Consider the following 23,263-nt stretch of genomic DNA (forward strand, 5'->3'; position numbering starts at 1 on the left):
CCCACTCCTTGGTAAGTGTTGTGAGAATGGTGCATTGAGGAACTACAACAGGTTTCAAAATATAATGAAATATTTCACAACTCCAACAGTTTGAATGTTATGGAACAGTTGTCAGAGACTCAGAGTTAGGTATTGACACATTTTAGTGTTTTTCTTCATATGTATTTCAAACCCAGAACAAACATTGTGTAATAGGCTACAGCATGATGTACATATACAAAACTGGACAGGATGAAAGTCTCCTATAGGTTATAACTTCAAGGGGAATTGTATGATGTAAAGTACAGCAATGGCTTAATTGGCTTCACCCCACAAACAATCAATCTCAGGGCAGATACTCTGACTACCGGCCCAATGAGCTGGTTGATTGTTGGACATGAGGCATTTTATAAAGAAACACAGTATTAAGTATTAAGTGGTGAGTGTTGGCTTAGTTTTCAGATGGTACAGTGAAATTGGACAGGAAAGAGCGAAGAGATATAACAGCGTTGCTTGAGTCTGATTTGAGTGCTGGATCAGGACAGTCTCAAGAGGCAGGAACCATCCACTTGTTCACTGTGGCACCTTATTGCTTTTTGCCAAATCATTTATCCTGGTGTGAACTCATGCCACTTGCACAAAGTAATAATATAAATTACTCTAAGATGAATGGATTTACCCTCAGATTTAGAAGTTTGATTATATGTTATGGCTGCAAAATTAACATTGATTTTGTGTCCTTACGTAATTATATCCATACGATTCAGTCAGCTTGCTTGAGTACTTACTCAATTCCCTCTGCAAGTGTTCTCAGATTGGCTGTAGTACTTTCCCTGATTTCAAAACAGAGTCATGGTGTTTCAAACCGCTCTCTTCTAACAGAGCAGGGCTGGGCAGTGGGTAGAAAGGAAATATGTATTGTTTATCAGTGGCAGAACAGTCAGACCACACCTGTCAAAATAGCTTCTACACTGGTTTAGTCTTCTGCATTTTTTGTTTATCTTCATGAGATTAATGTTTCCAAAGCTAAGCAATACAAGAGACTGTATTACAGTAAAATAGTTTGCCTGAGTAATGCCACAATGGCTCCTTCAGTGCCCCTCCTCCCCGGGGAGAGGGCAAAGATAAAAGGATAAATAGATGCAGGATAAAAGGGGGACTTGTAACACACATGCATGCCAGCTGTTACTATGTCGCTCTGATCTACGGGGCTTACCGTGTATTATTTATGGTTCCACAGACAAGTGACTCTGACCGAAGCTGTTCTGTTTTCACTTGATACTACAGCTGGTTCAAGGTTGCCTCTCTGTGGAGGGTTTATGCTACAGCACTGCTCAGGCCGGATCACAGCAGCACATGACATGAGTCACCAATGAAGTTCTAACTTTTGTGTGAGGTTTAACTTTTTTTTTTTAAACTTTGAGTCGTGGTTTGGGGTTACTTTAGTCATGAAGGTTGTGTACGCTTAAACTTAAAAGACGAATACATTGTTGCTTAGCAGCAATTTAGCTTAGATTGGTATGTCTCAATTTGATGTGACATGTTGAAGATTACAGTTTGAAAATGTATAGGGTAATGGATTAGGAGCCTGGTCCGAGCCATCAGGAAGAAGCTAGTTAATGAGAAGTCACTCAAAATATGTAACCTGCTTATCCATGGCCTGAATAGCAAAATTGTGAATGAAAGAAATAGCTCTGTTCATAATGATGTGATTTCAATGAGGGTAATTAACTGTACACCAGACAACTCTTTATAATAGAAGACAACTATTTGCTGCTGCTATTGCAGCCCAACATAGCTCTTGAAACCTATACACAGTACACATATCATGGTGGTGATGATGATGATGATGATGATGATTACAATGACAATGATGAATCACATCAAGGGTGACTTAATGCAACTTTAACTAGGAAATTCTGATCATGATAATGACTTAGAGCTTTACTAAAAGGAGTACAGAAAACAACATTTAAACAAACATGAATATATAAAGTTTATGGGAAAAGGCCAATTTGTCTTTATTAGGCTTTTGTTATTATGACAAAATCATTAGTGTAAAACACAAGTAGACAAAAGATTGATTGTTTAGATTATAAGAGAGAAAAAAACAGTCACAGAATTTTTGAGTCATCCCGTTGTCTAACATCCCTATCATCGTTTTCTCTGTCCTTATCATTGTCATCTGCCTCAAGCCAGCACTCTGCATGATTATGCATGGGTGTAGCCTACAATCTGATTCATTGACCTCTAATAGGCCTATAGTACAGGTATGTAAAAAGTCAAGACATCAAACCATGTTGCTGCAAGAGCAGCCAATGAATATGTGAACACTGGAAATCTGCAGCAAAATGTTTTCATGTACATCACATTCAACACATATACAAACTTTGGCCATAGTGAACCACAAAAGGGGAAAGACTTCTCTACCAAAGCGTGAAAGGGGGTGCGGTCTTTCCTGTAGTCGAGAACGGAAGCGGAAATTCGGCCATCTCCTCGTACATTCAAGCTACAACAGGGTCAGTACACACTTGATTCAGACATTTATTATGTTATGTTGTCAACAGTTATAAGACATCGTGGCTTGTGATTTGAAAGTGGAAATTCCGCATTATCCCGAAGTAGGACCTGTCCCTGTAACAGTTTATACAGTCTAGCAATCGTATTGTTGCCACTTGCGAGTTAGCAATAGCTAGCTAGCTAACTGTTAGCCTGCTAGCTAGCTAATCTCCCCAATGTTAGCAGCACCAACAGAGCAGCAAGTGATTGATTCTATCGTTCAAACTGGCAGGTAACCTTAACGTTATTGTATGGTCCTGTATGATCCAGTGCTGTGACATGAACATCAACACTTGTTTGACGTTAGTTTGTTCGCTCATACGTCTACCTAACATTATACTCCTGCCTATACTTTGCCCAGATCTTACCCCAACCCTGGAGGTATAGTGCTAGACTTTAGATCACGACTAGGTGAGAATAGTAGAGTTGCTTGCTAAACAGCTCATGTGAGCTATCGTTACCAGATGACAGGTAACGTTAGTTGGCTAATTAGCAGTGTCCCTGGCTCGTGAACCTGCCTTTCACATAGACTTTGTGTCAAAGTTGTTGCTGGCGTTACTCTGCTCCGGTTTACGTTGCGGTATAGTTACCCATTAACTATGTGTTTAGACATCTCACTCTACGATGTTTAACGTTATTTACGTAGCGTCTTTGTTGAGTTGCCAGTTAGCCACCGCGTCAGTTGACCAGCTGTCTGCATGGTTAGGTTGCTAACGTTAACTTTGTGAATGTGACAGGGAAAGCTGCTCTGTTACCGTTAGCTGTTTGCAAGCTAACTGGGTGGGGGTCTCCTCTTCCTTGGGTTGTGTAACTACCTGATGTTGATAGGACGAATGAGTTAATATCTACTTTTACCCATGTTGTTAAATCTAGCCCACGTAGCGTTACCTTAAATGAGACTGCACATCCTGAGATATCAACCTATGTATTCTATGTGTAAAATTTGAATTAACTTACCATTGCTCAGTCACTTGGCTAAAATAGTTCACTAGTCGCTAGTGTGACCTTACCTACGTGCTGATCGACGTGCCCCTCTTATCAAGTATGATCTGATAACAGGATAACTTAATCGCAAATTAAATTATTTCCACTAACTTAGAAAATAACTTTTTTTGCATATGGTATAATGTAGCTGTAGGTTTTCAAGTAATGGGTGGGATCATTTTAAACGCACAGTTAGTGTACATAGTAAAATTAATTTGATTTCTGTTCCTAATAGGCCTATCCTACTTCATTCAGTGCTTGTAAGTAAGGCATCTCTCTGTCATTCATGGTGGTATATGATCAAGTTAATAAGTTAGCAATAAATGCTGCACCCTGACTTTGTCACATATTTAAGAGTAGTTGTGTTTCAACATAGTTGATGAACTCTTCTTAAGATTTCCAGGATTATGGTTAATGAGAAAGGTATTTGGGACAAGTAGTTGTCTGAGGTACAAATGACATGGGGACTAAGTGTTCCCTTATCACCAAATGATGAGATGGCGTGTTTGAACTTTGGTACCACGGTACAGGAATATCTGAACTGACTTTTGGAATGGTTAGGCCTATTGTCTTATGTTTGGTTATGTAACTTGGTCTCATTTTATTCTGACCCATATTTTTTGAACACATAGACCTATACCACACTGATGTTGAATGTTGGCAATAAAAAAAAAAGTGAAAATTGAAGCCATAAAAAATCTGACTACCTACATGAACATGATTTCATTGTCATTCACCAGTTGACTTCTAAAATAGGCTCAGACCACTCATATGGATATTGTGTGGCAGATTAAATCCTACACTTGATACTTAGATTAATCTTAATGTCTAGTTTAAATGTGCACTTCTCCAGCCTCTTCTTGAAAAACCTTGTTTGGAGATATAGGCTAGTAGTCATTATTGACCTGTAGAAAATATAGACCCATCCTCCTATATCTCCAAAATATTAGAAAGTTAAGTCTACATATTTCGTGAAATCAACTGTGATTTATTGAGCAAAGAAAGGCCAATGTATCAAAAACAATCTGCACTCACAACACAGTAGAGAGACTGCTTAACATAAGAGTAACAATTGAAATACAGCAGATGCTGGAGTGGATTCTACCATTGTAATACTTGACATTAGCGTTTAGAAATGTGAACTTGGCCACTTTATTAGGTACACCTCGCTAGTGCCAGGTAGGGCCCCCCTTTGCCTCCAGAACAACCTGCAGGAATCACAGGGATCTTGGTCCATGATGAAGTGATAGCATCACGGTCTTGCTGCACATTTTTAGGTGCCATATTGATGCTGCTAACATCCCATTCCACCTTAGTGCTCTATTAGAGTTAGATCTGGTGATTGTACAGGCCACCAGAGTATACTAAAGTCACCTTCATGTTCCTGGAACAATCTTGAAATGATGCATTCTTTGTGACATGATCATGATTTTCATGCTGCAAGTGTCTATTTGAAAAAATCAGATTGTGGCCATGAAATGACGCACCTGGTCAGCAACAATGTTTAGGTACGCTGTGTTAGCTACAAACAGTGCTCAGTTGGTACTAAGGGATCCAGTGTGTGCCATTAAAAACTTTTGCCACACCATTCCACCACCACCACCAGCCTGTTCTGTTGGCACCAGGCAGGATGGGTTCATGCTGTTTATGTCAAAATCTGACCCTCCCATCAGCATGTCACAAAAGAAACATGACAAAATTGTCTTTATTTCAGTTTTATTCTTCAATTTGTCAGACCAGGCAACATTTTTCCACTTGTCAGTCATCCAGTTTTGCTGATCACGTGCCCACTGTAGCCTCATCTTCTTGTTCTTAGCTGACAGCAGTGAAACCCGGCGTGGTCTTCTGCTGTTGTAGCCCAACTGCTTCAAGGTTTGAGAGTTGTGCGAATGTGCGTTTTGGGATGCCTTTCTGCACATCACTGTTGTACTGAGCTTAAACAAGTCTTACCATTCTCCTCTGACCTCTCTCATAAACAAAGTGTTTTCACCTACAGGACTGCTCCTGACTGGATGTCTTTTGTTAGGCAATTATGGATAAACTCTGAATACTGTAGTACATGAAAATCCCAGGATGGTGGCTGTTTCTGAGGTGCTTGAACTGGCATGTCTGTCACTAATGATTAGCCTATACCACACTCAAAGTGGCTTAGAGCATGTGTCTTGCCCATTCTAATGTTTAGTTGAATAGTAACTGAAACGCTCTACCCTGACTGCATGCCTTTATATTCTGAGGCACAATCACATGACTCACTCTTTGGAGGAGCGATCCGTTTGCATAAACCAGGATGTAGACCTAATAAAGTGGCCACTGAGTGTACATAGGAATTACAGATGTCGCTCTTGACTAGGTTATGTCATATCTTTCTGATCACTAGTCTGTTGGCTTGGGCAGTTTTATGTCAGCACAGGTTAACTGTGTGGAGTACTCCAAGGTGCTTTTCTTAGTGTTGCCTATTAATTTTCTTCCATTTTTGAAGTATTTTAATAGAAATGTTCATTTTCATTACTACTGTGACATAGTTTTACTTCATTTGCCTGTAACACATAATGATGGTAGCAGCCTGGATGCTCCTAAAATGTCTACTTAAATGTTGGCTGTCTTGTAATTTAAAGATAAGTTTGAGATCTGGACCTGAATGGCATGTGTGTCATTCATGAAAATATCGGCTCCTTGACAACTAAGCTAATGTGAAACCTGTTGCTAGAAATCAGGCAGTTATTTTTGCTCCTGTTTTGAATTATGAGGAACATGGCAAATTAGTTCTTCCCTCTGGCTCATAGTAGATCAGGATAAGCCTGTCACTTCATTCCTAAGAGAAAGTCATCAAAGGCCTTTATTTTATGTGTGTAGGGGCCTTGACACTGATAACTAAAGATAGAAAATAGCTAACATGGTGTATCAGAGTATCAACCATGAGTGTATCAGCTACAGTTCATGTGATTTGTTGCTGAGTATCAGCTTTGTCTGTCCTTATTATGGTTACAGTTAAATCAGTCCTACTTTATATTTTAACTTAGTCTTGTCTATTTGTGTTTCAGCAGAAATCTTGTAGTGGTTGTGCACGTGTTCTCAATATTATCATCTCAATCTTACTCAACAGTTTTTATCTCCCTAAGCCCGTGGTTTTGGGACCCAATGTCGCCACGGGGAGAAACAGACAAGCTGAGACAGAGCACTCCGTGAACGAGTGGCGCAGGAGATAGCGAAACCAAAAGATACCAAGAGGAGAGACCCTTATCCTGCATCATACTTGTGTAACAGGTGTGCATGGCACTGTCTTTCTCCTTCTGTTGACAACAAGAATCACATGACTGTTGAGTTCGATATCCAGTGTAGCACCCATCTTTCGCACTCTGATTGTTCTTCTCAAGGTCTCCCACTCTTCCTCACTCAGACACTTATACTTGTGCTCATCTACTCCCCAGTCCTCTCCCAGTTCTTTTGCTTTTTCACTCGTCCCCTTCCATACCGCTCTCTTTTAGTAGTATTAACTAACTCTTATTAAAATGTTGGTATTAACAATGTTGTTTGCCCTGTTGCTGTTTGTTTTGTATTGTATTAACTATATTTTACAACCTCTCTTTCCCATCTGCTGTTTAGATTGCAACAGAACTCGACGGCCAGACGGTTGCCATGTCGACCTCATCGCTACGGCGACAAGTAAAGAACATCGTCCACAACTATTCAGAGGCTGAAATCAAGGTTGTATCCCTTTGCTTATCTGGCCTTTCCTCTCCTCATTTGTACACCCGCTTTCACCATATGTGCATGTTTTAACTGTAGCTCACACGTTTCTAGCACCTGACAACCTGTAGCTGCCAGCTTTCTGACATTTCCCGAAGCGACCTCCTCACTCCTCTCTCCTCCACATCTTTATATCTGCGATGTAATCACATTATCCATTTGTCGCTGTGCCTCTCTCCAGCTAGTTTACATAGCTCTAGGGAGGACTCTCATGCTCAAGGACTAGTTGGATGGAGGATAATTGAAGGTTGTCCCCTGCTGTGTTGTTGTCCAGGTTAGAGAGGCGACATCTAATGACCCATGGGGTCCCAGCAGCTCTCTGATGTCAGAGATAGCAGATCTGACCTACAATGTTGTGGCCTTCTCTGAAATCATGAGCATGGTGTGGAAACGCCTCAACGACCACGGCAAGAACTGGAGACATGTGTACAAGGTTTGTGTGTCTGTGTGGGTGTGTGTGAATGGTGGTGGTAGAGAGATTCATTCTAGCTTGTTAACTGCTTGCAGACCTACACTTGTACTACCTCAGTAAACAGACCTTTTCTGCACATGGTCACTGGTTGTGATTTGTATTTGCACCAGGCTATGACTCTCATGGAGTACCTGATCAAGACGGGTTCAGAGCGTGTTGCCCAACAGTGCCGAGAGAACATATACGCAGTACAGACGCTCAAGGATTTCCAGTACATAGATAGAGACGGCAAGGACCAGGTACACGAACACACCCATGACCACAAAACCATACACAAACCAGAGTTTAAGCAATGATTGAGTAAGGACCACCTCTGTGGAATGCAGGCACACGTTGTCAAACATGCCACTCGCGGCTCAATTCAAGGACATTTTACAATGTCTTTTTGACCTCTTGTACAAACATACAGTGAAAAGCCAGCCATAACATTTTTTATGGGCTAGTAATAACTGAAATTGTGGTGAGGTGGCAAGCTATTAAACTAGCAAGTTGGCATATAACAAAGATGTTATGTTTTTTTTATGTTAAGCACAATACACTGTGTTGCTGCATGTATTTAATAGAAAATTGTACACTAATGATGGTCCACTGTTGATGTGTGCATGCATGCTTGTACATGTTTTTTTCTCCAGGGGGTGAATGTGCGAGAGAAAGCCAAACAGCTGGTGACATTGCTGAAAGATGAAGAGAGACTAAGAGAGGAGAGGATCCACGCCCTCAAAACCAAAGAGAAGATGGCACAGACCTCCAGTGGTGAGATTACTACATTAACCAGTGTTTACCACTGATCCAGCAGTGAAACACAGGTGGGCCCATCACAACATTTTTGTTGGCCTTTTTGTTCCAAGCAGATGAAAACCCAGAAGAAACTAATCTATGAGCTAAGAGCCCCCCCCCCCCTACATGGACACATGGTAATATCTGCATGGCATTGCTAGGACTCATCTGTTTGTGTTTGTTTTTATCATAGCCTCCTCAGCCCCCTCAGCACCTGGCCTGGGGGGCAGCCTGTCATTGGGCTCCCAATCTGGAGGGGCAGACCCTGAGCAGGCCTGGCCACAGAGCTCTGGAGAGGAGGACCTGCAACTCCAGCTGGCATTGGCCATGAGTAAAGAAGAGGCGGAGCAGGTAACACAAAGCAGCCTATTGGAGGCAGGCAGAGCCGGGGTATTGCTCATTTAGCAAAGGATTAAAGCGCAGTGACATGACAAGAAACTGTCGTACCGAACTTGCAGCTAAGTTGTTGTTTGTAGTTTTTATCCATTGCAGCACCTGTGTACACAGAGGGTTATGTCAAATATTATTCACTACATTACCCACTCAGCTTTGCTCTCACCGTCTGACCCCTGACCTCCCCCAGACTAGCACGGCCCCTCTGGAGGACGCAGAGCTCCGCTATGCACTCACACTCAGCAAGGAGATTCACCAAAAGGTCAGGGGGCATAGGGCATGGCCAACCGACTGGCCAGCCAGACATCAACTGTCTGTCTTTCTGTCAATTGGAATCCTCTCAAACAGACATCAAGTGTCTACCAATCAAAACAATTAATTTATGCTCCTATTTGTCATGTTTCCCTTTCCTCAAGAAACAAGTTTGGTTTCACTTTGCATTTGACTGTAATAACACTGTAATTCTCCCTAATGTTACTTTCGCTTGCTGTACATTGTCACGTTCTCTTATAAAGTATTTACACTCGTAAAGAGCGTGCAATGTAACAGTGTTCTTCAAATCCTTGATAACATGTATCAAAAACTGCATCAAGGCAAGCACCCAAAGGATTGAAAATAACTAAATGAATTATTGTTAAATTGTGCATGGCAAAGACCTTATCATAATTGACTAAATTTAACACTAAGCAGTTTGTAAGTGATTCATTTCTTCCTCCCTATAACCCTCTCTGACAGCATGCCTCAAACTACAGACTTGAAACGCACTGATTTTCTTACCTGCATTCACGTATTGTTGTGACTTCCTAGCACTGTTCAGGACTCAGGTATTTGTGGAGTGGAGAGTCTAGAAGAAGGGTGTGTAAGAATGAGTGGAAAACTTGTGTGCTTGTTGTGTGCAAGTGGTTTAACACAGCGCCAACTTTACGTTTAATTTATCAACTAATGTTTATTTAACTCAGAACAACACAGCTAGGACTTAATGTATTGAGAAGGGTCTGGCTGCAGACCTCCAGTGTCTGGCCCCCCTCTGGCTGCTCCAGGACCCTGTCATGTGATCCGTGGGGCCTGCTGCAAGAGCTGGAAGTGACGCTGATTTTTGAAACGTGATGGAAGTAGGACTTTCAACATCTAATTTAATTTCAAATCGACATTATTTAAAATAAATTAATTAATGAATTTACTTTAAACATCCAAATATGGTTATTGCTGCGCTGCCGACCAAAACTTCCAGAACACGCTCCGTGGGTGATCGTAATGGAAAAAAACAGACAACAGTGATTACAAACTAATGCCGCTACAAATTAGACATTATCATTGTCTCAATCATACAAATTATAATTTAGGTTATATAGTGAGACTTTCAGCATATTCAATTTTGTATCTTCGTCTATCAATTAAAATTTAACTGTCAAAACTGAAGAACAATTGCACATTTAGGCTATAGCTTGTGTTAGTTAACAATTTTTAACTATGACTTTTTGAAAGTTGAATAAGTAAAGTTGATTTTACTGAGAGCAAGAGTTGCGCCTCTCCAGTGCTTTCTAGATTTTGTATTTTTGCTGGACCTGCTCACAGCTAGTTGAAGCGCTGTCCATCCCTCTCTATACAGTAGCTTGTATTAGAAAAGTTTTATGCGTTTTATAATTTGAATAATTGATCATGTGTGTTTATGTAGCCTATCAATCTAAGTTACAACTTGAAAACCCCAAAAGTCTTTTTTATTTTTTTATTTCAGAGTAACCTGGAGTATATTAGAGGTAAGGGCAGAATATTCCGTAGGCTCAGTAATTGTCTTAATTTCATATCAAAATTTAGATTAGTGTGCTTAGTATGCAGGCCCGCCATATTTGCAAACCTACTCATTCAAGCCTATGATCAAGCGGCCAACATTGCTTGGGAAAATAGATGCATAAATCCTTCCCCCACCCTTTGAAAATGTCGGTACTTACCACATGCCTCAATATCCTGTATGCATCTTGCGCTCTAGCATGATTAGATTAATCAGAAGCCACATTATGGACCAATAGAATCACTGCAGTTCTTTAAAATGTAGAATTGTCTCCCTCCTTCATTGCAGTTACACTCCAGTACTGACATTATTGCACATGCTTTCTCACTATCAATTCAAAGCACCGGTTCTTCTGCAGATGAGATCCAGGTCAAAATGCACAACCACAAAAAAAAAAAAGAAATCAGTACATGGACTTCTTTACCACTCAATGGGGCTCATTCATAAAACTTACTGGCAAGTTTAGTGTGACGTTAGAGGCAGATACCATCACGGTAGGGTGTTTTCTCATTCATCAGCATGAAAAATTGGGACGTTATTAGAGTTACCGTTTTCCCTGTAGCCTACTTCCACCCCTTTTGATCATTTACATATTGGGAAAATGATTATAAAAGCTCAAAAACTACCACCTGCTCTAGTCAGACAGTATTGTAGAAATAATGTTAACTAATGAAAACAAATATTAATTATAAAAAAAAGCACGCATGGCTTTGCAATTATTAATTACCGCTCTGATTGTGGTTATAAAAGTCAGTTTCTATCTGATATGATTCGGTTTATCATGGTAAAAAAGAGAAGATGACCGTACGCACATCCTATAAACTTTTTAGCACCTGCTGGAGGGAAGTAGAGCTGAAGTTTTTATGAAAGCGAACGCCGCACACTGCTGCCAGTGCTCCCATATATTTATTTATTTATTTGTCTTACAATGTTTCGGATCACCACCGGTCAGTAAGTAATTTCAGTGACATAAACATTTGGTTTATCATGGCCAACAATTAAGAGTGCATGAGGAGGAGGGTGACACACAGGTCTGGACAGGTGTTACATATGTAAAGCTTAATTAACATGTTGGATATATACCGTAATATAAATCATTTAAGTATGCTCTTTAAACGGTGCACTCCAATATGACGCTATAAGTGGCTATAAAAAACACTCAACATTAGTTTGTAATCACTGACTTAAAATATCCCCCACAAAGCGTGTTCTGGAAGTTTTGGTCTGCAGCGCAGCAATAACCATATTTGGATGTTTAAAGTAAATTCATTAATTTTAAATATTGTCGATTTGAAATAAAGTTAGATGCTGAAAGTCCTTCTACAGGATCTTGAGGGGCCTGATGCTGGAGGTCTGCAGCCAGACCCTATTTTATTGCACATCGATGTCAATGGATTTCCATGGCCAATAGCATATAGTACCTGAATAGTGTCTCAACTTTGGTTGATATACTCTCTTAAACTTCAAGTAGTCCATTATATTAGTTCATTTTGGTGAAAAAAGCAACTTTTTAGGTTGGGCCTGATATGGGCCCTGGTGAAACACCTGTACAAGTTGCCCTCCCTTTCCAGCTTGAGGAAATCAAAGGTAGGGGAGGAAAATATGTTTTTCAACTTACTTTGTAAGAAGAAAAAAAAATTTGAAGAGCAGATATGACGATTTTTTAGCATGGTCAGGTAAGGCTCCATGAGCCCATCCTTGGAGGTGTCTGTAAATGCTGGTTGCAGATCAGTTTTTCAGTTTCCACCCCCACTGCTTCAGACTTTAATTTGGGGATTGCAAACTGATCCTAAATCTGTGCCTTTGGTGCACTCTCTCCGGTTGTGTGTCTCAGGTTGCTGACATCATAGCTGTGTGTGTGTATGTTTGTGTGATTGGCAGGAAGAAAGACTGCGCAGAGGTGATGACCTGAGACTGCAGATGGCCATCGAGGAGAGCAAGAGGGAGAAGCCTAAGCCAGAGGAGGTGTGTGTGGAATGTGTCTGTATGCCACAGTGGGCACACACTCTTTGGGCAGTGCCGCTCTTCTTTTCCTCTCTCGCTCTCCTGGCGTTACCTGCTCTAGCTGTGTCTCTCACCTGTGTGTGTCCGAGTGTGTGTGTGTGTGTGTGTGTGTGTATGTTCTCAAACAGAAAGCCTAACTGCGCGTTCACACAGGACGCGGAACGGCCCCGAAGCGGAGGCCGCTTCTTTTCGGCGGCCATGTTAATGGGTCAGGTCGTTCACACTGGCCGCTGCGCGGCGCGGAGCTCCGCTCACGGCTCGTGATCTGGAGCACCAGTTTCGGCGTCTTGTTTATTTTCTCTGTGTGCCGCGGCGCGCATTTCATAGGAAAACACCATAGAAAACACAATAGATGGACATATCTCCGTTATATCACCACAGAAGCACAAATATATTAAATGATCAACTTACCAGGGTCTTCACTGTTGTTGTTGATGAATCCATCTGCACTGATGTTTTAAAGTTTTAAATGCAACACATTGTAGGATGATGATCTATCTGGTTTTGAATTATCACTTGCCTTTTGAAAATTACGTCTGTTATTGAATTACCACAAAGGTAAACAAGGATACATGTTTAGGTTTGTTTATTTATAGGCTACTTAATTTATTTAGGCCTATATGTCATTATTTAAAGAGATAGAGAGAGAGAGGGGGGGGGGGGGGGGAGAGATATCTAGGTCCCCTAGGCTTTCCTAATTATTGCCTGATCACAAGTCACAACTCTTGCTGAGAAAACAAATAAACGTGACAGCTTTGATATGAGGGAGTTTGTGAAGAAAGGGAGAAAGTGAAGAAGATGGAAGATATAAAGTTCATCCCTGATGTGGAAAAGTACAGTGAGCTGTCAGCATTGTTTCTACAAGGACAGCAGTGAACAGATGAAGCTTTGGTGGCTATTGGAACACAATGTAAGCAGCCTACAGCCTGTTTCCATGGGGTTTTCTCCTCCTGTAGACCAGGAGAGCTGCTGGCCGGCGTGGAGAAATGCGCTTCCTGTGTGAACAACCCAACTGCGACTCGCACACGAAATCGCGGTACTTGGCCGCTACGCGTCCTGTGTGAACAAGGCGTAATGCTAAGTACATGTGCGCTTATACACTATCTCAGCTGTCATATATCAAGAACCAACAACTAGTAGGATTTTCTTCTGATAACTTTGTATCAGTTTCGTCAAATTCAGTCATATCTGACAGAGAAGGGATTGAGAGACTTCAGTGTTCACAGCTCATTCACATTTTTTTTTCACCATCTCTTTGGTGATTGATCAATGTGTGTCTTTTTGTCTGTTGATCTGTATCTCTCCATCCCTCCCTATCTGCCTCTCTCTGTTTTTGCATTTCCTCTACGTCATTGACTAACCTCAGTGTGTGTTGGGGCGGATGTGTGCTCAGTTTTGTTCCTGAACGCAGCTGTATGTTGTAATCTATAATATTGTCCCGTCCAGAGTGCTCTGATGGAGCTGAGTGCTGTGGACCCCTGGGGGGCCCCTGCTGCTGCTGCTGCTGCTGCTGCCTCAGTGGGCTCTGCAGGCCCCTCTCCTCCCCCCACAGTCTCTGCCCCCTCTGCCTCAGGCCCATGGGGTGCCGCCCCTGCAGACCCATGGGGGGCAGCATCACCCACATCTCCTCCAAGCTCGGACCCCTGGGGTGGGGGAGCCCCACCCACGATAGCCCCTCCTCCGGACCCCTGGGGAGAGACCTCCAACAGAGTTAACAACGTCGACCCCTGGGGAGCCTCAGGTGAGTGGCTCCATCACTGGTCAGGTATTGCCTCTCATCTAGCCAATTAGATTGCTGGGAATGAAAAAGGAAGTGACTGAGTTGAGTATCAAAAGAGAACCGCATCCTGCTCTGTGAATGTAAATGAGAAAGGATGTGAGTGCCTCTCGACTGACTCCTCTTCACTCCACCATTCCATAATGCTGCTATCCTATCTACAAGACGGCCCCCTGCTCCATTTTCTGTCATATCACCATGCTGTCATATCTACTCATCCACTCTGATGCTTTCAGTTTAACACGAGGAAAGCAAGCATGCTAAATCCATTCTCCCTCTGTGTCTAAACCAGGGATTTTTATCCTCTTGTTTCTACTCAGGACTGACTGTGGCTGTGTCTCAACCAGAGCTCTCTCTTCTCTTGCCCTTGTGTGCTTCTTTACTGTATGAGGTAGCCTCTTCTCATTATCTCTCCTTTACCTCCACTGACCTGCAAATATTGAACAGGTGAAATCAATATGGTGGACAGCCACAGAAAGTCTGCTTTCACCTGCCAAGTCAGTGGCATTGGAGAGGTCAAGGGGAGAACACCACTGTTGGAACCCAGCCCAGCTTCCTGCTCCCTCTGTATTGTGGATGGTATCTGTATGGTGTTGTGTTGTTGTGTTAACCCTCCCCTCCCCTGCGTCTCCTCCCCTCCCCTGTAGCTGTGACCCCCCCCAGTGCCGACCCCTGGGGCCCCGCAGTGCCCCCCAGCACTTCCTCCTCGGGGGGGCCAGTAGACCCTTGGGCAGGGGACGGGGCTGTCCCTGCCTCTGACCCTATCACCTCCGACATCTGGAGTGGCACCGCCAAACACACTAACGGCACAGGTACATTCACACTTAAAGCTACATGGATTCTCACAAACACCAAGGTACAATTACAGTTTTTATGGGGATATTCATATTTTACATACATAGTCAGATTTTTCACATGCATGAACACACAGAACAGTTGTCTTGTCCTACATTTCATCCTCCCTCAGTATGTGTGATAATGCTGTTCATATTGTGATTAATCAGTATGCAGAGTGTGGTTATCTTTTTTGTATTTATTCTTTTCTTACATACTATTTCTATGTCTTCTTCATTTCCATCTCTCAGCTGATCTAGAGCGGCGAGGGTCCTCAGCAACTGGCGGTGACAGCACAGGCTCTCCGGTGCCCTTCGACCTTTCGTCGCTTGGTTCTTCACTTCCTGTTCGTAAGACTCCAGAGTCCTTCCTGGGTCCCAATGCAGCGCTGGTGGACCTTGATTCTCTGGTGTCATCTAAACCCAAACCTAAACAGCCTCCTCCTCCTTCCATCTCCTCCTCTTCAGCACACAACCCCTTCCTCCAGAACACAGGTTAGTTACAGCTTAGGCTACCTTCCATAATGTGTCAACATGTGTAACATGAGAAAAAGAATAGTAACCACCCTTTTTAAGCTCAAGATTACTTTTCTCTCACAAAAAGGTGAGATCAGGGGGCGTCCTGGAGGCTAAATGGTCTAAGGTGCATTCCATGTAGCCGTGATGTCATGGGTTCGAATCCGGACCAGGACCTTTGTCACGTCTTCCCTGCTTGTCTCTCGACCTTTCCTGTCTCTCTTCACTATCAGTTATCCAATAAAGGCAAAATGCCCCAAAAATCATCCAAAGATCAACCTTTCAGGAGAATTTGAGAGAGCCCATATAGACAAAGTCAATATTGAGCTATAGAGAAGTGCATCCTACTGCGCTCCAAACCAGCCAATCAATCCTGGATAATTGTAATGGAAAAAGGTATCCATAACCCTAAGTGACTAACCTTCCTCAGAAAGCAGCTGTTATGCCGTCATTGTATTCTTGTCCCTTCATAATAAAATATTAGTGCTGTTATTGTTGAGTGCTCCGGTCCCCATCTGGGGCTTAGTCCTGTTGGCAGTGGACTATGGATATATTTTTTAATATAGATATACCGGTATTTTTATATTGCTACGTTTAATGATACAACCAGAATCTATTCCTTTTACCTCCCTATTGCTTTTAAAAATGGCACAGGTCTATAATACATTCACAGCGGCTGTAGGTTGTAGATTAGGGCTGGGAAGTATACTGCATTTTAAGGTAGACCACCATGGATCCACACAATGTATAGATTTTGGAATACCATCAACAATATTCATTATATTTCATTTTAATCCAATAATAATCAAATTTGCACGTGGCAGCAAAAGACCATTTTGATTAAAAGACAAAAAAAGATGTCTTTATCCATGTAATTTGTATGTGAAAAATCAAATCCTCTCAAATGGCTAAGCATCAAAAATAAGAAAAATATTGTGATGCAGTATTTTTGCCATATGGGCTAACTGTCCCCTCTGCCCCCCAGGCTCATCTCCTGCCCCCGGCATGGCAGTGACTCCAGGCAGTACCATTTCCAGCAGGGGGGTTTCTCCAACACCTCCTGCCTCTTCCAACCCTTTTGGTGTGGCCGCGCCCATGACCTCCATCTCACCTCAGCCCTCATCACTGGGCCTGAGCGGCCTCCGCACCAGTCCTGTGCCTCCCAACCCCATGCTGGGCATGGTGCAACCAGGAATGGGCATGGGGCCAATGAGTGTGGGCATGGGAGCTCCAGGAATGGGCCTGGGCATGATGCAGGCCAGCCCCATGGGCATGCCCTACAGCGGCCTCTCGCCTATGGCTCCCCCGGGCTCGGCTCTTCTCATGGGGCCTGGAGGGGCGGCGCCGCCTCAGCTGATTTTGGGGGGGCCCACTGGAACAGGAGGAGTGATGGGGGCAGGAGGATCGGTGGGAGGCGGAGGAACGACGGGAGCGAGCACCAATCCGTTTCTTCTTTGAGGAAGTGTCACCACTACTTCCCTCACCTGTTTCCACCTCTCCTCTGTCTTACCTACTGCCCCCTCCATTCATCCTCCTTCAACACAATTTGTGTGTCCAAAAAGAAATATGTGTACATCTCTATATTTAAAGAAAAACAAAAATCAAAATTTATCTTTGTTTTTTTTTCTCAGAAAGCATTACAATTTTTTTTTTTTTTTTCATTTCAGAAGAATTTTCCACATTTAATTCCTTTCATTTCAGATTGGGGTGTTGTGGGCGGGAAATAGAAGTCTATTTATTTTGTTTTAATTCTCCTTTCTGTATTGTTCTTCATGTTATGGTTTTTCCAGTCCTGTCTGAGATGAAGGTGAGTCTGTGAGAGCAGGAGGTTTCATCAGTAGTGTCACTCTACTATATTCTAATATTACTGCACTGAGAGAGAGATGGAGGGAGAGGGGACATAGCCACTAACAAACTGAACAGAAACAGACTCTTGTACCTCTTCCTCTTTTTGTCCCTCTAGAATGAAGACAAACACTGAAATGAAACGAGTGCATGAAGGATGATTTTATAATGAACTCCTGACTGAGATATGGACTGAAAACTTGTATTAACATTTCAGGCACAATATGGTCAAATTGTTCAACTATTTCACTTTTAATTTAATTTAATGTTAAATGTAATTTATTTTTTTCCACTTTTGGGAACAAATAAACAAGGAAAAATCAAACGCAATGACGCCATTTAAATCAAATGCTTTTTTTTTTTTTTTTCTTCCTGATTGTCGTAGAAAACTAAAGAGAGTTCTGACATCTGTGGTCTGATGGGGAAGAGATGGAATGTGTTTTGAGTGTGTGTGTGTGTGTGTGTGTGTGTGTGTGTGCATCAATGTGCGAATGAGAATATGAATGCTCATTTGTGTGTTTGTGCAAGTATGCAATAGCGCAAATGCCTGTTTTTGTGTATATGTATCAATATCTGTCTCCACTTTTCCTGTGTCCCATCTTATTGCAGTGACTCGGAAAGCAAGATATTAAATCCATTATTTTTGTTTTTAAAAATTGTCACTTGTATCAATACTATGTAATGTTGGGATTTCAAATGAGGTATTATAAGGGTCACACATTTCTCTGCCAATCTTATCTCACTCTATTTTTTGTATTAATCAGAAGCATTCGTTTTTTTTCCCTCACACTTTTGTATGGGATCCCTGGTGTACAGGTCTCCCACAGCACCACTGTCCTTGCATTTCATCCCTCTTTCCTGCAGGGAGGGAGAGCTACAGATGCTTCTTTAAAAAAAAAAAAAAGACAATTATTTCAATGAAAAGAAAAAAAAAACAGGGACTTGATGACATGCTCCATGCTGTTCTTTTAATTTAGTTTGATGAATTTATTGTTATTTTATATCAACAAAAAGAAAATATCTCTTTTATCGGGTAAGGTTAAATTTTGTGTGGTGTTAACTGTGAACATTCACATTTGAAAAGTAAAATGGAAAAAAATCAAAAGAAATTTATGAAATAAAAAAAAAACACAAAGGATGTGTGTTTGGCTTGTTTCATGCTTGCTCCTTATGCTTGTGTTTCTGATATGCAGATCTCATATACGCATTTTCCAGATCTAAATATTTCTCATGCACACTAGAAAACTTGAAAACAAAACCCATAATACCTCTGAGGTATGCAATAATGTGACCAGAATACATTTACAGTTTATTTTCTTTGGTGAACATGAACAGCTGCAGAAGATAAGCAAAATCAAAAGATACTACAGCAAATAAATTTGAATGAAAGTGAAAAAAACTATTGTCAGCTTCAAAATACAGCATTCAGTCATTAGTGATATACTTGACATCAAACTCCCCCTCAGAGTAGTTTCAAAATGCACAACAGTGAGGCAGCTGCTGCATAGAGTTTAGTGAATCTGGCTGTCAGCCTTGAGAATTGAGTCACATTTCTCTGTGAAAAGTTCTGTTATATATTCTCCACACGTAGCGAAGGTCAAACGATCAGGGAATCCCAGTCAAAGTCGTCCTGGAACTCCTCGCTGTTGCTGTGGAGATTCTTCAGTGGAGGACGGGGTCTGGGGGCCATCGGCTGAGGTTGGATCCCGGCTGTGACAGAGAGAGGCGAGCAAAGGGAAACATGGACTTAAACATTGCTTATACGAGGAAGTGAGACACAGTGTTAAGGGGATTTTTTTTCCCATTCAAATCACTTCTCCTTTACAACAATCTGATTGTATCTACCATTTTGGAATCAACTCAAAGAAACTTGAGAGCCAAGTACAAGCACAGCCATGTTTTGGCTAGATTACATGCAGTTGCCATAAAATCGAGGGAGGGAACAAGCTTCTTTGAACATGATCTAATGGTCTTACCAGTTGTGTTAGGCTGTGTGAGCTGGGGCCTCTGCAGGCCATGTCCCTGGGGGTGCAGAGCCCTGCGGGGGGGCTGCGCTCCATTGGAGGGGGGGACCATAGGGGGGTAGAGGAGGGGTGAGGGGTGGGTGAGGCTGGCCAGGGTGGGAGGCGGATTAGAGGAGAACGGAGGGACTTGTAGGGAGGGATGTGCACCAAGGGCCAGTGGGGAGTTATTCCCAGAAGAGGAGCCAATCATGCCTTTCTGGGTGAAGAAGCGGTTCAGTGAATCACAGAGTGAAGTGAAGAGCGCCGGGTCCAGCGCCCAATCACAGAGCTCAGCCTGGCGCATGCTCTCCAGCAGTTCTGCCAACAGAAAAAAAAAAACTGTTTAAGGGCAGGCAGATGAAAGCATGACAGGTTTCATTCCAAAACACTCTATGGCATTTAAAAATAAAACAAAATCCAAATAAATCTAATCAAATGTTAACCAAAGTCCCTTTTTCCCCATTTCAAAAACACAGATGCCATCCTCAAAACTGCTACCCATTTGTAACAAAAGGTCTTAAAATAGCTGATCACAGCAACAATATTCTATTAGCTACTGCTAATTCTACTTTACTAAGCAAAATTGTTGTGAAAGTATGGCCATTTTTTTCAAATGGCAGATATCTGAAACAGTGACTGAGGTAAACAGCACAGACCTGGGTGACTTGAGAGGTCAATGTTAGCCCAGTCTAGATTGCTGGCAATGCGGAAGCTCTCCTTCAGAGAATCTGTGTTACTGAACCAGTCAGCTGGCACCACTAGAGTGGGAGGGAGGGGTGTAAAATGAGAAAGTGCTTATCTTGCCAGTTTCGCTGATTTTCATACATTTCAAGCAATTCAGGTTTGATTAATGTAACGCAATATAAGACTCACTGTATTGCGAAAGGCGCTCTATCTCAGGAAGGGGTGCGGCTGGTGCAGCTACAGGGTGAGGAGACATTGGTAGCAGAGTCGGAGTGTGAAGCGGGGTAATGTCATTGGTCGGCACAGCCAGGGGAGCCACATCCGCTGGAAAGAAGAGAGTGTTCTCATCCCAGCAGGCAATGTAGACTTGATAGAGTGAAAAACAAAACATATCTACACACACACACAGAGGGTACTTACACTGCGAGCCCCCCCGCTCCCGCATAGTCTTGCAGAGAGACTTGAAGGATGCATACAAGTCTGGTAAGTTCAGCTCATCGAAGGTGAAACGGGCCGGGGAATCAGCAGAGGAGTGTGATGAGACAACAGGAAGAGCAACAGATGAGGGGACACCAGTGGGAGGGGCAACATATATACAAGGCACAGGGTGAACATGGCCCGACAAAGTGGAAACAGGCATGGGCGCCGAGTTAAGAGCGACAGAGAAAGTGGAAACAGATACGGGCACTGAACTAGTAGGAACGGACAGACTGGCAACGGAGAAAGAGGGAGCAGCTGGAGAAGGGAAAGATATATTGGCAACGGAGAGAGATGGAGCCGGGGCAGTGGGAATGGAGAGAGTGGGGCCTGTTGGATGGGGAGACAGGGGCAGGGGGGCAGCAGATGGGGGCACAGCTGTGGGAGAGACCGATGAGTGAGGGACGGGGAGGCTGGAGACAGGACAAGGCATGTAGGGTGACCGCTGCTGTGAAAACAAAACAAAAACACAGGATATTATATCGGGATGCCCTTTAGTTGAAAATACACTCAGCAAACCTCCTGGCTGTGGTTGACAAGGATGGATGTGATGCTACCTTGCATGGGGGAGGAGAGAAGGAAACATGCTGCGGTGACTGCTGGACCGCTCCCATTGGTTCTGCTTTAAAAAGCTGCTGGTCGGCCTGGGGGGTTGGTTGTGGCTGTAGGGGGGACGGTCCTCTCTCTGCTTGTGTCACTGGGACTTGAGGAACCTGCAACAGGACAGACTCGCTGTTTGACTATGACACTTTGAGTTTGGTGGCAGTGAGTGAGTGAGTGAGACTACAAGACGTACATTCTGCCTCTCCTCCTCGTCTGGATAGGGACGTTTAGGCGCCCTCACTTGATGAACCTCTGAAGGTCCATCCATCGTCCAATAGGAACCCTAGAAATACAGCCAGTCTTTAGCTTCACACCCTTTTAATCAGTCATCTTTTAACCCTGCAATATGATACAGATTCTAACAAATGTACAAATATTCTTACATCCATGATACTCAGAGTAATGATAGTAAATAATAAAGATATTTGCACCTTGCCAGGGTCACTCTGTGGCCGAGGAACTTTCCTGAAGCATTTATTAAGGGACAGGTTATGCCGAATAGAGTTCTGTTAGGGACACAAAGATACATAGTGATAGATCAATATGACAATTAAGTTATATCTGCAAACCTGTTAGTTGGTGATGCAAACAGAATGAAAATTACTTATCAAACCAATCACTTTAAACATGTTTATACTTTTGTAACAAACGTAATACAACATTGTAGGCTACCTTCCATCCGCGGCCTGCTCGGCTGTAGTAGGGGAAGGTGTCACTGATCCAGGTGTAGATGTCATTCAAGCTCAACTTCCTCTCGGGCGCAGACGCTATTGCCATGGCAATGAGAGTCGCATAGCTGTGAGGGGGCTTCCCTTTGGAGTTCGAGGGAGAGGGGCCTGGAACAGAGGGCAGGAAGTCTTCTCTTTCCCTCCCTCTGTCCTTCTTCTTGTCCCTCTCTCCTCCTCCTCCTCGCTCTTTCCCAGACCGCAGGCTGCTGATTCCCAGCTGGGGCAGCCAGTCTATGCTGGTCAGACTGGAGTCCAGGTCAGATGACATTGTCTCTCTCTCTGTGTGAGGTCTAGGGGATCAGAGGAGGCAGCACTGGATCAACAGGTCTGGACACTGTGGAGAAATGCCATAGTAGGATTCCCCTCTGCCTGTAATGTAATACCATCAACGTTCTGTTCCTGCAGTCCTTTACAAGCCAGTAAGCCGAGACACAGGACACTTTGTGCTGCACTTGAAACATTCCATTCTCAAGAAAATAAGTAGCATGAATGTGCCAGTATATGAACGAGCCAATTCCACCATCACTTCATAATTTCTGAGGACGGAGAGTGCTTACCTCTCTATAGTCTCTCAAGGCCGGAGGCCTCAAGCAGTGTTAATATTTGATGTTGTCATCAGCTGTGCACGATTGTTGTGTCGAATTGCTGTTCTTCCTCGACTTCAGATCTCTCTCCTCAATCTGTTAATCCCCGGCAGACTTCTTATCATACTTTTGGTATTTGAAAGTTTGTATTACTTGGAGAAATAAACAAAAAAAAACTTAGCGCAGACTGCTTCCTTTTTCTCTCCCTCTCTCTCTCTCCTTCCCCTCCCTTTCTGTCTGTCCCAGAATTACGTCACCCACTCCTCCCCCTTGGTGACATCACACTCCCTGCACCCGCCTCTGTGGGTTGGCCACTCCTTTTCACCTCCTTTCAGCTTGAAGCAGAAGTTTCTCCAGCTTACACTACTCAGGTGCTATGGTAGTAGAAAGCATGGAACAGCTGTTGGCCTACGAGCACACCAATGTGGAGAAACAATCTATAAGTTGCATCAAAAGCTGTTTGTGTGCACATTCCTCTCATTTAGTGCCAAGTTTTTTTTACCCGTTGA

At 43.0% G+C, this 23,263-nt stretch overlaps 2 protein-coding genes across 3 annotated transcripts; one reads left to right on the forward strand and one right to left on the reverse strand.

Annotated features, from left to right (window-relative positions):
• Positions 1-2,457: 2,457 nt before the first annotated feature.
• On the forward strand, positions 2,458-17,296 carry epn1a (epsin 1a). 2 transcript variants are annotated; one of them, XM_071540361.1, is made up of 13 exons: positions 2,458-2,498; positions 6,626-6,786; positions 7,126-7,227; positions 7,544-7,702; positions 7,852-7,980; positions 8,374-8,494; positions 8,712-8,869; positions 9,066-9,173; positions 12,582-12,665; positions 14,151-14,445; positions 15,129-15,293; positions 15,567-15,809; positions 16,816-17,296. In XM_071540361.1, exons 3-13 carry the CDS (start codon positions 7,159-7,161, stop codon positions 17,286-17,288), a joined length of 2,004 nt encoding a protein of 667 aa, XP_071396462.1. In that variant the 5' UTR covers positions 2,458-2,498; positions 6,626-6,786; positions 7,126-7,158; the 3' UTR covers positions 17,289-17,296. The 2 variants fall into 2 exon arrangements, with proteins under 2 accessions (XP_071396462.1, XP_071396463.1); XM_071540362.1 differs by lacking the exon at positions 9,066-9,173.
• A 1,955-nt stretch (positions 17,297-19,251) lies between these two features.
• foxj2 (forkhead box J2) lies at positions 19,252-22,978 on the reverse strand. The gene is made up of 9 exons (XM_071540363.1): positions 22,728-22,978; positions 22,115-22,460; positions 21,874-21,948; positions 21,636-21,725; positions 21,397-21,552; positions 20,783-21,287; positions 20,552-20,686; positions 19,652-19,996; positions 19,252-19,385 (listed from the first exon to the last, which is right to left on the reverse strand). Exons 2-9 carry the CDS (start codon positions 22,436-22,438, stop codon positions 19,273-19,275), a joined length of 1,743 nt encoding a protein of 580 aa, XP_071396464.1. The 5' UTR covers positions 22,439-22,460; positions 22,728-22,978; the 3' UTR covers positions 19,252-19,272.
• Positions 22,979-23,263: the final 285 nt, after the last annotated feature.

Source organism: Centroberyx affinis, unplaced genomic scaffold (genome assembly GCF_046629955.1).
Source record: "Centroberyx affinis isolate AG114_WGS23_722 - 3 ecotype Tasmania unplaced genomic scaffold, CSIRO-AGI_Caff_v1 ptg003626l_1, whole genome shotgun sequence".
In the NCBI taxonomy this organism is placed as follows: Eukaryota; Metazoa; Chordata; class Actinopteri; order Beryciformes; family Berycidae; genus Centroberyx; species Centroberyx affinis.